This window comes from Diadema antillarum, unplaced genomic scaffold, assembly GCF_040938485.1.
Source record: "Diadema antillarum isolate AM-2024a unplaced genomic scaffold, OU_Dant_1.0 scf00000071, whole genome shotgun sequence".
Lineage (NCBI taxonomy): Eukaryota > Metazoa > Echinodermata > Echinoidea > Diadematoida > Diadematidae > Diadema > Diadema antillarum.
In genome coordinates, this window is record NW_027270960.1 from 8,411,414 (window position 1) to 8,427,231 (window position 15,818).

The window sequence follows — 15,818 nt, forward strand, 5'->3', positions numbered from 1 at the left end:
AGTACCTGGACAGGAGGATTTTTTTTTCTTTCTCTCTCGTTCTCATGTGTGATTAATTCACCTGATTAATTCAGCTGATTACCCTAAGGCCTACAGTTCATCCTACAGACAAGAGGCCCCCCTGAACACAGCTTGAATTAATGTGGCTGTGTGCTGGCAGGTAGCTGCGGCTATTCATGATGTGTAATCTCGTGGGTTCAGCCTCGACGACTCGTCAGAATTTTGCATGAGACAATGCACCGTGAAAGAAAAAAGGCTCACTTTAACGATTGCAAAATTCTGCCGCCCGGTTGTTAACTTTTACTTATAAGTTTGATTCCATATCACCACAATTCTCTGTTCTTTACATTGGCTGCCTGTAGAAAAAAAAGGATTATTTTCAAGATTCTGTTGCGAGTACATCTTTCGGTTCATTCTTTTCCCCCCCATATACCTGTGCAACTCTATTCTCATATGCACTATGACACGAAGTCTACATTCATCATCAGACGCATTGCTACTCCAAACACCCAGAGTAAAACATGGATGGGGTGATCGTGCTTTCTCTGTTATGGAACCAAAATTGTGGAATCAGTTGCCTATTTAGTTCAGGAAACTGTCATCTACAGAAACATTCAAATCCAAACTTAAGACGGAGCTGTTCCTCTGACACTGAGGACTATAATTGCAATCTATAATGTTCAGACCCAATTGTATTCCTTATCTGGTATGTGTTTGTTGTTGTTTGCCATTTTCTTTTCTGTTGTCATGAACATGTAGATCTATCTCTTCACTTTTGAAGTGCCATGAGAACCTAAAGGTGGACCTGTGCGCTATACAAGTGGCCACTATTATCATTATTTTTAATATCATAAAACTGATCTTGTAAATTCCCAAACATTAAATACAGTGTGCCCAGTTACAAAGCCAAAAGCTGAAATCAGAGAACTATAGCAAGCTTGATATATGGAAAAGCTAACTTCAATTACAAATCATGTCAGAATCCATGGGCCTGTTTCATAAAGAGTATCTTGCGCTCAATTCATAACTCAGTGAATCAAAGATAAGATCAATAGTGATCTAAGTCTATTTCATAAAGATACTTTCACTTAATTTACAGCACAGATTGAACATGACTATGTTTGATTGCATTGATCGTTAGATCAATCGTATGATCAATCTCTACAAAACGGCCCCTGGGCATGCAAACTGGCATGACTGCATAATACTTGGACATTCTCCGTTATACCATAGCTGACATCTTTTGTCGACTTCACTGATATCATTCATGACCAATTTCTCCATGAGCGACGCATCACTTAACAATTAACAATAAGATCTGGCTGGTAGCACAGCTTTATAGGGAACTCCACCTCATCAGTATTCAAGTTGACTTAAATGAAATGAGGAAGCGTTAACACAAACACAGAGTATCTGTAAGGCTTAACTAAATTAGGAAGCACAAAAAAAGTTCCGCAGTATCAAAATTCTTCATGTACCAAGAAACAGAGATACTGTAAAAGTGGAAATTTTCGCAGTGTTGAAATTTTCGCGCATTTCGCGCAACCAGGAACTAGCGTGAAAATAAAAGCAGGCAAATATTTTTGCTTGCCATAATAAGTTCCAGTAATTGATGTCTTGATTCCGCAGAATAAAAACACGCGAAACTCTTCTTACCTGGCCGAGCACGAGAAACTAGTCACACGAAATATTTACATTTACAGTAGAGAGAACACAGGCTGTTATTCGAATGCTATCATAATTTGATATCCATGATATCCCATGGAAAATAAATTCCATTCAATTCAATGATATTCCTTCAGCCTCTTGATTTTCAAAAGAAAACTTTCTCTGTTCTATTGTTTTTTACTTGACCGTAAAGGTTCTTCTCTAAGCCGTTTCAATAATGCACTCATGGATATCTCATTTCACTGAGCAATAGTTGAAAAAAATCCTATTTTAATCAGAGCAAACCGCAACAAGTGCATTCATACAAAATGAGTAGGTGTTTTTTTGTTTTTTGTTTTGTTTTGTTTTGTTTCTTGCAACTGCCTTTTCTCAGGTAAGAGAGGGAAGAAATGAGGCAAAGTGTCACAATGAAAGGTCAATAATGAAAGGGCAGTGAGTTGGCTCAGTCGGTAGCGCGTTTGCCTCCGACCCAAGCAACTACCCGGGTTCAAACCCGAGTCTGGACTGAGCAATGTTGTGTGTTATCATACCGTCCCCTCCAGCAAGAGGCAAAACACTCTGTCCCTCGGATAGGACATAAAATGGAGGTCCCATGTGTGAGAGAGTCACAACTCATGCATGTAAAAGATCCCGCTTCATTCATTCATTGCAAAGAGCAGGGTGTTTAACCCGGTGAAGTGGTCGCACCTCACATCCAACTGGATCCCATGGAAGACCAGCTTAACGTAGCTGAATATGGGCTATCCAGCTATCTTCTCAGGTGGAAAATGAACAAACAAACAATATACTCACTGGAAATTCCGAGAGGATAACTTGGTTGAGAAGTGTTGATATAGCATAGAATGTACCCACGTTGATTCCTGCAACAGCACACAAGCAGACAGACACATTACAGATAGACAAACAAGGAGAAATGGAAGAATGAAGGATTTTTGTGTCAAATTTTGATATAATATCCTTCTCTGTAAAACCACACACTGTGTCATATCAATGGCAGTATTTGTCTCCACTCTAATCAGGTAATCAATTTTCATAAACCAATCTTACAGGAGAATGAAACCCAAACATAATATATGTTTATAATATTAAACTACAATATTATAAAAGTAATATGTTTATACATATCATGGTTTTGACATATAATTTTCATACAATATATTATACATCTAATGAGTGAATGCAGCAACATTAGAACACATCAGACAAGTTTGAGGAAAATTTGACAATCAGTTTAAAAGTTACGAAGTTTTGGTGCTACCATAGCGGGATGAAAAGACTACTACAGTTTATGACGTCACTGCAGAACAATGATACATAGAAAATGTAGGAAAATACAACTCCGCACAATTTCTCCTTTCTGGCATACTGAAAGAGCAATTGACTGATCTCTTTAGAAAGCATGCAAGAGGAATAATATTACCCTAAACATACAGTTGTATGTCATTGACAAGTCAAACAAATGTGTACTTTTCATAAAAGATTACATTTTGTGGGATTTGTTTTACTGGTACACTTTCTTTTACAAACGCACATTGTTGTTCTACAGTGATGTCACAAACTGTTGAAGTCTTCTAATCCAGCAATGGCAGTGCCAAAACTGTAAAAATTAATAGACTTTGAATTGATCATCTGACTTTCCCCAAACTCTCACTGATGTGTTCTACTAATATTGCTGCATTCACTAAATCCAATGAATAATTGGGGAAACTTTCCCTTTCACAGCAACTGAATTCTTGAACTGCTCATGACATATCAAAGGACTGTTGATAAAAGAAGACGTGGCATAGAATTTAAAAAAAAAAACTAATAAAAAAAAAAAAACCTGAAGATGAAGCATCAAATTTTATTACTGCAGTTACAGTACCTTCCATTATGCATCCAGATACTATATCGCTGTATTACTTGCTGTGCTGTGTTTTTTTCATCAGCATTCAGTCTTCCAGCATTGACCTACCAGTAATTACAGTCAGTCAGTTTCTTCAGGGGTTATGAAATGTCTCAGTCCAACAGGAAGGCCATGGAGACGCAATAGCTATTAAGGGGATTATTTAATCTCTTTTCACTAGCATTACAAGTGTAGTTTACAGACAACTATGCAGACCCAGCGATACAGCGCGATTAACTCCGCAATAAGACTCGAAAGCTTTTGAATTCGTAACGGTAATCGAAGCACTGTTCAAAGTGAAGGACAAAAAATCTCAGAAGTTCACCAATTGTATCTCCCCTACTTTACCACCAAATCGATTGAAACTTCACATAATATGATTATGTCATCCTCCATATGAATTTTGGGTGACAAAGCTAAATCTTTCAAGATATTTGGGTTTTTTTTCTGTTTGAGTCGATGGAGGGACAGCGTTATGATTATTTCCCCGACGCATGTCTGCTGCAGCATGAATATTCATTTAACCCGTTGAGGACGGTTTGATTTTGCTACAACACGCATTTCCCATAGACACCTGCCCGAGTATACTCGGGACTCGTCCTCAACGGGTTAATTAAAATATTGCTAGTCTGAATAACCAAGACTCACTACCTGCGAAGTTTTGTGTTTGCGCAATTAGTATTTAGGTCAAAATCAGAGCAAATAGACAACCAAGGTTATGAGAAAACACTGGACATGTACAACTAGATCCGAGAGTTACGGGAGAATTGAGCATGTTTTTTTTTTTTTTTTTTTCGAGAGAGAGAGACTTTTTGCAGCCTCCAGCTGGTCTTGAAGACATCTCCTTATACCCCTTTCCCGCTGAAGGAAATCTTCTCTGGTGCATCCGGGTAACCACGCAGTATGAAATGAAACTCGGTTGAAACCTATGGGAAGCCTAGGTGAAACACTGATTAAATTTTGGGCAATTTTTACCCTAGAAGCATCCTGGGTAAACACCGATAGTTCAACGGGAAACCATCGGTGGTTCACCTAGGAACGCCCAGCATGAAAGGTCATCGCGGTGAAACACCGGGCGAAATATGCAGATTGTGTCAAAGGTCATGTTTTGTTTCCGGTCATGCACACAATTATCGCTAGCTAGCTTGCGCTCCTAGATTGTTCCACACGTAATGCGTGGATGTAAACATACACACGACTAGTATGTCATTCGTGTGACGTACAACGGTATTGTATTGGATCGTGTTGTATTGTACGCATGCCGTAAACAAATAAGTGCTGCGCAAAACTGATACCCCTTTCAGGTAATCGTGGATGCGGATGATAGGAGCAATAAATCGTAAAATTTTGATTACATGAACGGGAGAGGAGTACAAAAGTGCGCATTATTTTGATGCTGCTATTATCCGCATTATTGCAGCATGAGGAGTTGATCGAGAATACATGAACGCGTTTTACGACTTATGTGCACTAACATTCCACAGTTCGGTCAGAGGTCACTCGATTTCCCGCACAACCGCTGATTGCTGAACTTGAGCGAGAGCTGTGCATACACGTGAGTATATATCACCGGAAACATTACGTCATTATAGAGGCGTGCGCAGTAACCATGACAAATACTCCCGTCTTTCGCACCATTATATGAACGGGCGCTCGTAAAAGTAGTGCGCACTTCATGGGATATATGAACGCGATTTTGATTACTTCATCCGCATTATTTGGATGCGGATAATTGAACCGCGATTACCTGAAAGGGGTATTATATTAGTACTTGAGTTGCCGTGTTGTTTGTCCTGTTGAATGTTGCAGTTGAATTAACTATTTTGGAGTTAAGTTCTGTGAGAGGTAGAGAATTACGAGTACGAACCACTAGTAAAGTATCACGTTCAAATTAGCGCTCGAAATGTTGTGCCATATTACACACTTCCGCTGGAATTGGCCGCAGTGCGAGCAGAAAACACGTCTAGGGGAAAGTTGCAAACAAAATCCACCGAGAGCATTGTCGTAGGTGTGAAAAGACGGCACTGAAAATTTCACCGGAGGTCCTCGGTGAATTCACCGGGGAATCCAACGGTGGTTTACCGAGAGTGGCAGTGGGAAAGGGGTATTAGTCGCAGACACTGGTGGAGACTAGTTTGTCTAGGAGGTCTCTCAGATGTCTCTGCGACCTTGCGGAGACCCACTGGCGACCCATAGACATTGCAGAGACTTCTCTGCTACTGAGGAGACATCTGCGAGATGTCCAAGCGAGGTTTCCATGACTTTCAGATTACTAGTAATAAATTATCATGTTATATGGAGATGTCTTTGAAGTTTCCCAGGAGACTCCTTCATGGCAAAAGCGTAAGTCATATTTGTTGTCAGTTGAGTGGCAGGAGTCACCTTGACTAATTGCATAGTCATGACAGTCATGGGAAAGTCTCCTCCAGTGAGATAGGCCCTTTAGGGTCAAGACAGCCATCAATCCATGTTTTTAAATTCCAGTAAAATATGATCGACAGGTCTGCTTTGAGCTGGCATAAATTTGGACAGAGGAGCTGAGGGCAATCTATCTTCTGAATGATAATCCTTCCTAAGATAGACTTAAGTGACTACATTTCTTGAATTACCTACCAGTATAGGACTATCAAGTTTGACAGTGAAGTTAAAATGTCAACAAATTTGACATGCCTGCCCCCCCCCCCTTTGTTATTCTAATGAACAACAAGCATCATGTTATAGACTGTGATTAATAGCTGGAAAACAATACGGAATTCTTTGCCTGAATATAGCATAATGGCATGGATCATAAAACACCAATTACCGGTGAGCCACCAATAAGCTCTCAATAGCTATGAGCTATTAAAGTCACTGCGTTGCTTGTCTTTCTAGATGAACTGATCGCATGAACACGAGCTATGTACATGCCTGTGTACACAACATCCACCCAACCACAGCTGACATATAAACGTGCTGGAGTAACAACATAAATGCTCTTCGACCAAGCATTTCTATGTACATGTATTATGGGGCTTGATATAGGGCCAACATTCTATATTTTCATGTTTCCTTTACAATCACAGCTAAATTGTGTGAAAGTGTAAGCCTATCTATATTGCACTGCCAATGAAAGAGGAAACTTGCCTACCTCTCCCCCCCCCCCCCCCAAAGTGGGCTGTTTTGGAGCTAATAATGATGTACACTCATATAACATCAGGCTATTTTCCTAAACCACAAAATAACTCACTAGTTTAAACTTGGGTCTGATCAGGGAGGTGACTCTCACCTCCCTGGTCTGATGAAGACATCCCTAGTCATCCCAATTCAAACTGCCCCCTTGTAAATCGTAGAACTATCTGCTCTCAGCGTATATATGTGTGTGTGCATTTGTATGTTTGTGTGTGTATAGGTGGGGTGGGGTGTGGGTGTCCATAAATGTGTGTTGCCTAGAGAGATAATTCCTTTGCTTGATTCCTATCATTTCTCTAGTTACGTTCAGACGACAAGCCCTAACATCGAGGTTAGGAAACCTCAAGGTTAAGCTCTTGCCCCCTAACTTCGACTTGCGTCCACACGACAAACTTAACCTCGAGGTTAAACTCCTGCCCCTTTGAGTTGGTTGATTTTTGTGTCAACATGGTGCTTAACTACAATTGGGGACCCCTGCGGCTCGTGGTTAGAGCGCTAACCCTGAGATATCTCGTGGTTCTTAACATCGAGCTAACCTCGAGGTTAGCTAACTACGAGTGCGAACTACAAGCTTAACCTCGAGGTTAAGGCTTGTCATCTGAACGTAACAATATCACCATCCAGTGCAATTTGATGTCTTCATTCATACAAATGTATACATTTACCAATTCCTTCTTCAGTGTATAGAGGCAGACAATGCAATGCAGGATCCCTCTCAGTGCTCTAAGAGTTAATCTGGAGATGCACTCTACATGTGCTTTCCAGAGGAACACATCTTGCACTCATTGCCATTTGGGGAACATTCTAAAAGTTCACTCAACCACCAGCTAGACACACTAGATAGACGTCTATCAAATAGCTGTCACCACAGACGGCCATGACAATGCTTCATGCTTGGAAACACCATTAAAGGTTTAGTGTACCACTCTCTGGCTTTCACTGGTGAAACATCCATCTAGTATAAGGATGCGAACGCAACTCAAAACAAATACTGGTAGCTTTTAAATCACTGTGACTTAGCCCTACAGCACTGCCAGCTGTCTTGCATTGTCAACTATTACCCACAGACGGAAACAGTGATTCTTATACTCCCTTTTTTATACTGTGGACTTAAAACTTCCGACGCGAGATAACTTTAGCTCGAGCTAAGTCATTTAATACGACCATTCTTGTCCATCCGTGTTGCATACCAGATCAGAGTACTGTAGTTGTCATGGTGACCTAATTCCCCCCCCCCCTGTTTCCTCCAAAGGGCTTCTTACACTTGTAAATTTTTGCTTAGTCCCGTACCAACGGTGGGGCTAAGGGGGGGGGGGGGGGCCTTAGCCCCACCGTTGGTACGGGACTATCCTTAGCCCACTTTCTGTTTACACTTGTTTTTGCCAAAGTGGGCTAGCCCCACCTATAGTCCCGTACTATCTGGCCCTGCAAAATAGCAGGGTTAGCACCGCAATTGCGGTGGCAAGCAAGCGAGTGTAAACAGAACAAAAGAATAATCCGGGGCTAAGCGACGGAGACGAAGACCGACCCCCACTGACCAATCAGAAACGAGGTAATCAAGTGCTGCCGGTGCATGCGTGTATGTGTACAGTGCACAGCGTAATCATGAATATTCATGTGGTTTGGAAAGTACCGGACTAAGAAATACGAATGTAAAAAGGTCAATTTTCTCCTTAGCCCCGGACAAGAGCTTAGTACGGGACTAATTGGCGAGTGTAAAAAGCTGAAAAAATTGGTACGGGACTAACGATAGTCCTGGGTCAGAGAAAGTACAGGGTTAAGAAACACAAGTGTAAAAAGGGCTCAAGTGTCACAGAATTTAGCCCAAGCTAAAATCAAGATACCATTTAGTGATTTTAGCTCGGGTCTGAAGCAGACCTGAACTACCTCCCAAGAGGGGGCTAACTTTAGCTCATAATGCTACATATTTTTAAACCATTTATACTATTTAAGAGTTGAATACAGTAGCTTGCTTTACAGCTGTAGGTCCGAGATAACTCCCCATAGGAATGGAGTATTACATTATTTTGCTAACAAATGATCTTGTATTCATGAAAATGAAACTGCAGAGCATGGCAGAACAGGGTTGATATGAATCAAACCATAAAACATGCCCATCATCATGGGTAGCCCGTTTCATTCACTGCCAACCGGAGTACATTCAAAACCCATTCAATAGCACCAGTCAGCGAAAATGCACATCGAAGCATGTGCTCATCAGGAACGTGTTGACTCCAGTCAAGATTCTTTGGCTGTGTTAGTATTTACACAGAGATTAGTGATAAAGCTGTACATAATCAAATACAGGGACCCTCAAATCAGGGAGGTGTTAGAAAAGGAGAGACAACTCTTCGTAATTCATGCAAACACATGTTTTGGTTCAAAGCGTTACAATGGGATGTCTAGCATTCCACTATACGCTTTGAAGTCATGCGCTGCACCGCTCTAGTTGCAAGGCGAAGTTCGGAGACGAAAAACGCACTTCACCTTTCATTGAATTACAAGCTTTATTTCCCCGCAAAATTAAAATGAAATACTCGAATTGTTTAAGAGTAGTTTAAGAAAGAATTCAATATCATAAACATGTATTTCTAGTTTCTTCGTAATGCGCAAATTGAAATGAAATGAAAATTAGGCCATCTTAAAAACCTTATATTTTTCTATAATGCGCACATTTCCGCATGTTAGTTTTCTATCCTTTAATCTGGGATATTTTTGATCTTTCAAATAAAGTACTCTGCTAAAGCGTGCACCAGCGTGCTTTTAAAACTATTTGCTGTTAAAATTGTCAGTTTTACACTGCATTTTGATTCGCTGCTCCAGTTCAAGGTACACAAATATATTATTGCCATCACATTGAAAGAGAGAGAGAGCGAAATGCAGTAGGGGCAAGTATTTCTAGATGTCATAGCGCTAGTCCCGATTATTGATGCTCTCTTTTGTCAAAGCACCTGATTTCCACCTGTAGTTAAGCGCATAACTACTCGGCGGTGACGCGCATGACTTCAAAGGAGAGCAGGAGTCGTCTCTCCTTTTCTAACACATCCCTGCTCAAATGTACCAGGTATCCAAATTTGACCAGCCTTCCCACTCTGTGGTATCCCAACACTCCTGGATCTTTAACATTTTAACTACCCCCCCCCCCCCCACACACACACACACATAAATATCTGTAGTGTACCCATGAGAGTGGCCGTAGGTGATTTTGAGATCTTTTGAGATATCAGCAGGTGGCTTGGCACTAATGGGTTAAAAGCATTCATACATTTCCTTTCCAGCTGGGATGAAAGCCTTTATGAAATCCATAGAATAATGCAAAAATCCACGCGTAATGCCAGCCCCATTTGAAAACAAATTGGTCCCCCTCCCCCCTCCCCCCAAAAAAGAAAAGACATAGAACTGCAAAATATCTCTCATCTCATTTGTTGAGGAAATGGCTTTATCATTTTTTTATGATTATAGTTTCAATGGTATTAGCTGTCAGCAGTAATGCATTTTATGTTGTCTTTTCAAATGCATGATATGTTGGCCCACTTTGTATTTTGTTGTTTCTTTCTTAAATCTATGTATTCCAGTCATACCATTCATAAGAATTTTCCTTGCCTCATGTAAAGCAGGTTGAAGGCAGATGCATAGAAAGAACTTTTCATTTTAAGCTGCCCATATACATACATTGTATGTGCACATTCATGCATTGGCTCACAGACACAGAGCTAACATTCGTGATCAAACCTTGACTTGTTCTACTTCTTCACGACACAATTGTCGTGATATGTCTTAGGCCTCTTCACACTGGTTGAGAAATGTAATTGTAATGCTGAATCACAATTACAAACACTATTATGATCAGAATTTTCATCTCTCTGTACAAATCTTGCTGACAAATGCAACACAAAATGAAGTATTAACAGGATATGTATATAAAAGGGTTAAACTAAATCAATAACCACTTGTAATCAGACATGGCCTAATTACTGGATCTAGCAGAGAGCACCATAGCAAAATAGATATTGGCAGGTTGGTTTGATTTGATTTGATCAGGAGTTTGACATATGGGTTGCCTCAAAGTATTCTCAATTATTAAAACCTGCATAGGGTCAGTGAGAGCAGATTTTACCCAGCAGGCCAAAGTATCAAATTCAACATGTGACCAATTCTGCTATAGATGTAGTCCAGATACTGGACGATTTTAATCGTCCGCATTCCCACTAACACACGCATACACATGCATGCACCCACACAATGCGCCCAACCGCTGATTGCGACACTCCACCAATTGGTACTCCCGAAAAAAATTCAGGAGGGGAGAATTGTATAATACAGTGTACATATACAGACACCATCAACGTACGTCCGTACGTACGCGGGTACACTACATACGAATACAGTCCAGGAAGTGGACTACTATAGATGGGGTTTCATGATATCAAATGGCGTGTTGCCTGAGGGGCAAAAACAAATCACGTATGTATTAAGCTCATATCTCTACTCAATGGTACGCATACCGCGTACCCGCCCGCCTATCATGGAACATGGGATGTGTTAGACGCTTACGAGCTTGCCCACATGTATGTGTGCCCCAGTATGCAGTTTTTGCCCCTCAGCATGGCTTGATAATGTCATCGGAACCTCGTCTACACATTCTTATTTCATGGAAAATGTTTATTCAAACACCCAATTACAAAGTACACTAGTACGCTATCATACAGGGACTACCGTACTACACCAGAATTCTTCAAGAAATGGCAGATTGATACAAGATGGAAGTCTGGAAATGATGGCTCGAGTTTTGGTGGACGGAATCATCACACCTGACAAATTGTGGGGACATATCATTGGACATAGAATAACCCCCTGTCCTTGGGCTAATGGTGTATTAAAACTGTCACAAGCTACTAAAAATGTGTCAAAACATGTGCCAGATACAGTTAATCATCCAGGAGGCATGGAGAGATCGTGAAATTTGGCACATCCTGAACTTGAAACAAGATTAAGGGGATAGTACAGTATTGGTGGAGATGAGAATTGGGCTTTTAACTTTTTGCGAGATAACACGAAAACACTTATGAAACAGCACAGAGCATACCATTTTAAGAGGAATTCAAAGTTTATTTGACGAAAATTGGGTTTGGAATGACTGAAACATCCAAAAAAACAAAGTAGAACAAAATAAAAGGTGGGTCCCACATTTTATTAGAATCGCTCTGTTTTGGATATCTCAGCCATTTCAAAACCAATTTTCATCAAATAAATGTTGAATTCATCATGGAATTACATGCTCTTTCATATTTCATAAGAGGTTTCTCATTATCTCACCAAAAGATGTTAGAAACCTAAAATCAGGTCTAAACCAAAACTATACCATCCCTTTAATATCACACAGTGGAATTATACATCTTTCATTATTCAAATTGATTCAGAATGCAATTTGTCATTGAATTAAAAATTAAAGAGAAAAAGAAGAGAGGAAGACTGCACACTTCATTTTGTCAGCTGAGAGCTAGAAGGGCACTATCACAATTTTTGGGGTATTGAGTTGTTGGTATCACATTATAGAGCTTGATCTCCTCTCCATCATGATGTCAATTTCAAATAATTTTCATCTTCAGTAAAATTTCAAAAATCAAAACTGCTAGGGCACTATTTTACCCAATATTTGGAACAATGCTTATCTTTGTTATATCATGAAAATTGATTATTTTGTTTGTATCTATGCTCAAATCTTAGAATGCGATAAAGCCCTTCTGGCCATCAGCTGACAATTTTGTGATTCACTGAGTAAGTCTGATCATGGACCTAATATACGTATGGACATTCATCGTATCGTTAATTAATTCATGCACCTGTACATCTCAAAAGTGCCACAAAGACATTTTTAGCATGCTTCACTGCTTTGATCCCATGATCGTCACCACCAGCAAGCCGGGAGAAGAACAAGACGAAGATTCGAGAAATCTAAAACTATATGCGCAGAAGAAAATAACTCACCAAAATCAAGTAAAGTGAATGTACAGTTGTGGTTTATGTGAGGAAATCATACCTCAAACAATTTCGCTTGGGAGAAGCAGGCAGTTTTTAAAAGAAAGCTAACATTTTGGCAGAATGATTGTCATTTGTGATCTCAATATTTCACTTTTCCGCAGCTTATTCCAGAGCAAAAAGGGACGGTAATGGTAGAGAACAGGTATATCTTGCTATTAGGCAAGGTCTTATGCGTGTGCCAAAATGTGTGAATCAACAATTACCCATCTTTTGACACCAAATTTGTCATGATCTCAGGTATGCTGCTCCTCATCATCTGTATTTATTCAAAGACATTTCCGTCTGAAAAAGGCATATCAGCGAAACAAGACTGAAATGAGGGAAAAGATTCTTTTGTTAGTGATGATACATGATCACACAATCATTATTGTCCAGATGCACATATTCCATGTGTCGGTGATGATCATTACATCAAAGAAAGACTGCCGTGAACAGTCCATGTATATTAGGTCCATGGTCTGATGTAATCTAAGGCATGAAAGAGCATTATTTACTCGAGATATAACCGAGAACTGAATTGTTCACAGACTGTTAATCACAGCAGACATTTCATCGAAAATGATAAATAATAGATGTCATGATGGAGAAGACATGTCTGCAACTTTAAATCATTACATTAGGATGCTCTCCCATTATTATCATAAAAGCAATATTATATATATACACAAATTACTCTGTCCTTGAAATCTATTTCAATCATTCAGCCTTGAGAAGAACACATTCTGTTTATAAGCAGGTTCAATGACATAGTTCTTCCTGTATTGTTCTCAGCTTGTTGTTGTTGGCTTTTAGTAAATCACGATGCACTTTCCTGAATTCAACCTATCTCCATTGTTCCATTCTCCTGTGATGACAATATATTGTGGTGTTAGGGGAAATAGTCCAGGCTAGGCTCCATAGAAAGTGCACCTAACCTTGTTTTTTTATGCCTCCGCCAACGAAGTGGCCGGAGGCATTATGTTTTCGGGTCGTCCGTCCGTCCGTCCGTCCGTACGTCCGTACGTCCGTACGTCCGTCCGTACGTCCGTCCGTACGTCCGTCCGTCCCGTTTTGTTTTTGTCGATATCTCAAGAACCGTGTGGTGGTTTTACATCAAACTTGGTATGAGGGTATATCCTTGGGGGATAACACTTTGTGTGGATTTTAGGGTCACAGGGTCAAAGGTCAAAGGTCACAGGTTATTTTGTGAAAAAAAATTGACATTTCATGTTTTTCTCCATATCTCGCAAATGGTTCAAGGTATCTTCATGGAACTTAGTATATATGCTTGTACCGATGGGCAGTGATTATCTAGGGAAGTTGGGGGTCATGGGTCAAAGGTCAGGGGGTCAAAGGTCAAGGTCAACTCCTCAAAATATCACTACTTTCCTTATATTTATGCAATGCCTAAAGGTGTTTTTTTTTTAACTTGATGTATACATGTATTACCCAATATATATTCTATGGGAAGTTTCTTGCCCAAAGGTCAAAAGGTCAAAGGTCAAGTGAAAGTGCTGAATTGCACTTTTTCTTCCATATCTCAAAAGTAACTCAGGTATCATCATGAAACTTACATATTTATGCATGTTCAACCTAACAGTGATTCTCTTTGGAACTGTGAGGTCAAAGGTCAAAGGCCAGGTTTAGATAATGCTATTTTCCCATTTGATACTGAAATTATATTTTTTCTCAATACCTTGAAACTAAATGCATTTAAACTTATAAAAGGGCCAAAAGTCAAGTAAAAATCATCAGTTCCCCAAATACCTGCACTCTGACATTTTAATCATTCATCCAATTGAACCTAGTTCTGGGAAAGTGAACATTCAGCACATTAAATGTGTCAAACCGGTCATTTTAATATTTTGCCAATTGTGTGAAACTGTCATCGCACATTGTCAAGACATTGTACTATAGACCTATTAGGAGAACCATGAATTATTGCGGAGGCATATCAGTCGCCATAGCGATATATCTAGTTATATATACAATGTTTTTTGATGGTTTCTTGTCAATTCGAGGGTGCTGATTCCGAATCCGATTGATGCCACTCGCGTAACCTTGAGCATTTTCGGCAAAATGCAGAAATCCAAAATGGCCGCCAGATATGCTAATTTGGCCATCATAATCCCAGTTACGTCAATTTTATGACCAATTATTCCATCAAAGTTGTTTAAATTTTTGTTCCTTGAGTAATTCTACATACACATGCAAGAAATTTTTTCTTTTGAAGAGGTGCATTGAGTATTTTAAGCTTATTTTCAATTCAAAATGGCCGCCACTCCTATACTCATGTTTATGAATGGCAAAACACAAATAGAAGACGAATTTTCAGTCACATACCTACGCTTTTATCAAGTTTTGCATGTGCAATGCAAATCTGATGAGTGCCACTAGCAAAACAAGCAAACAAACAAGCAAACAAGCACAAAATTTATTGTTTTTAGGCTTATTATATCCTTCTTAATACAACACTTCAAAATGGATGCCACTCACATACCCCATCACAATTATGGACGGCAAAGTGTGCATGGAAATAAACAAATTTTCTTCTTTTTTTTCCTGTCACTCAGGTACACTGTTTATCAATTTGTGTGCTGATTATAAATCAGAAGGTTGATCCTAACAAAAGCTGTTTTGTATTTTGATGCAAACATCCAAATTTACTCCCTCAATCTGAATTTTCCCCTAGGAATTTGGAAAAATCCACCAAAACTTGAATTGATGCCAACGTCAAGATCGTTTATCAGGAATTATTAGATATGAACATTTGACACTTAATTGCCTTGAGATGTTCAACATCATAATATTCACTCTACTTTACTGAATGAAAAGGCTGAATCCTAGATGATGACACAAATGAAATTCCCAATTAACTGTCCTGTTCTTCTAAAAGCGATATTATACAAACTTTTCAGTTCCCTCATCCGAGAAAGAACATGAGGCAGGGGAAATTGGAAAATAGGGACCACCTCACTTCCTGTCGTCAAATCTCTGAAATGAAAACAATGGCCGAAAGTTTTTCATGTTAACCCAGATGAATTATATATGGTAGATGAATTTTACCACCATTTTT

General features: G+C 39.6%; 1 protein-coding gene across 1 annotated transcript in view; it reads right to left on the bottom strand.

Annotated features, from left to right (window-relative positions):
- The window catches only part of LOC139716919 (choline/ethanolamine transporter flvcr2a-like), a 67,985-nt gene that overhangs the window by 20,289 nt on the left and 31,878 nt on the right, over positions 1 to 15,818 (bottom strand). Inside the window, exon 4 of the mRNA XM_071628440.1 lies at positions 2,461 to 2,528. Coding sequence (XP_071484541.1) covers positions 2,461 to 2,528 — 68 coding nt within the window. The remainder of the gene's footprint in view (positions 1 to 2,460; positions 2,529 to 15,818) is intronic.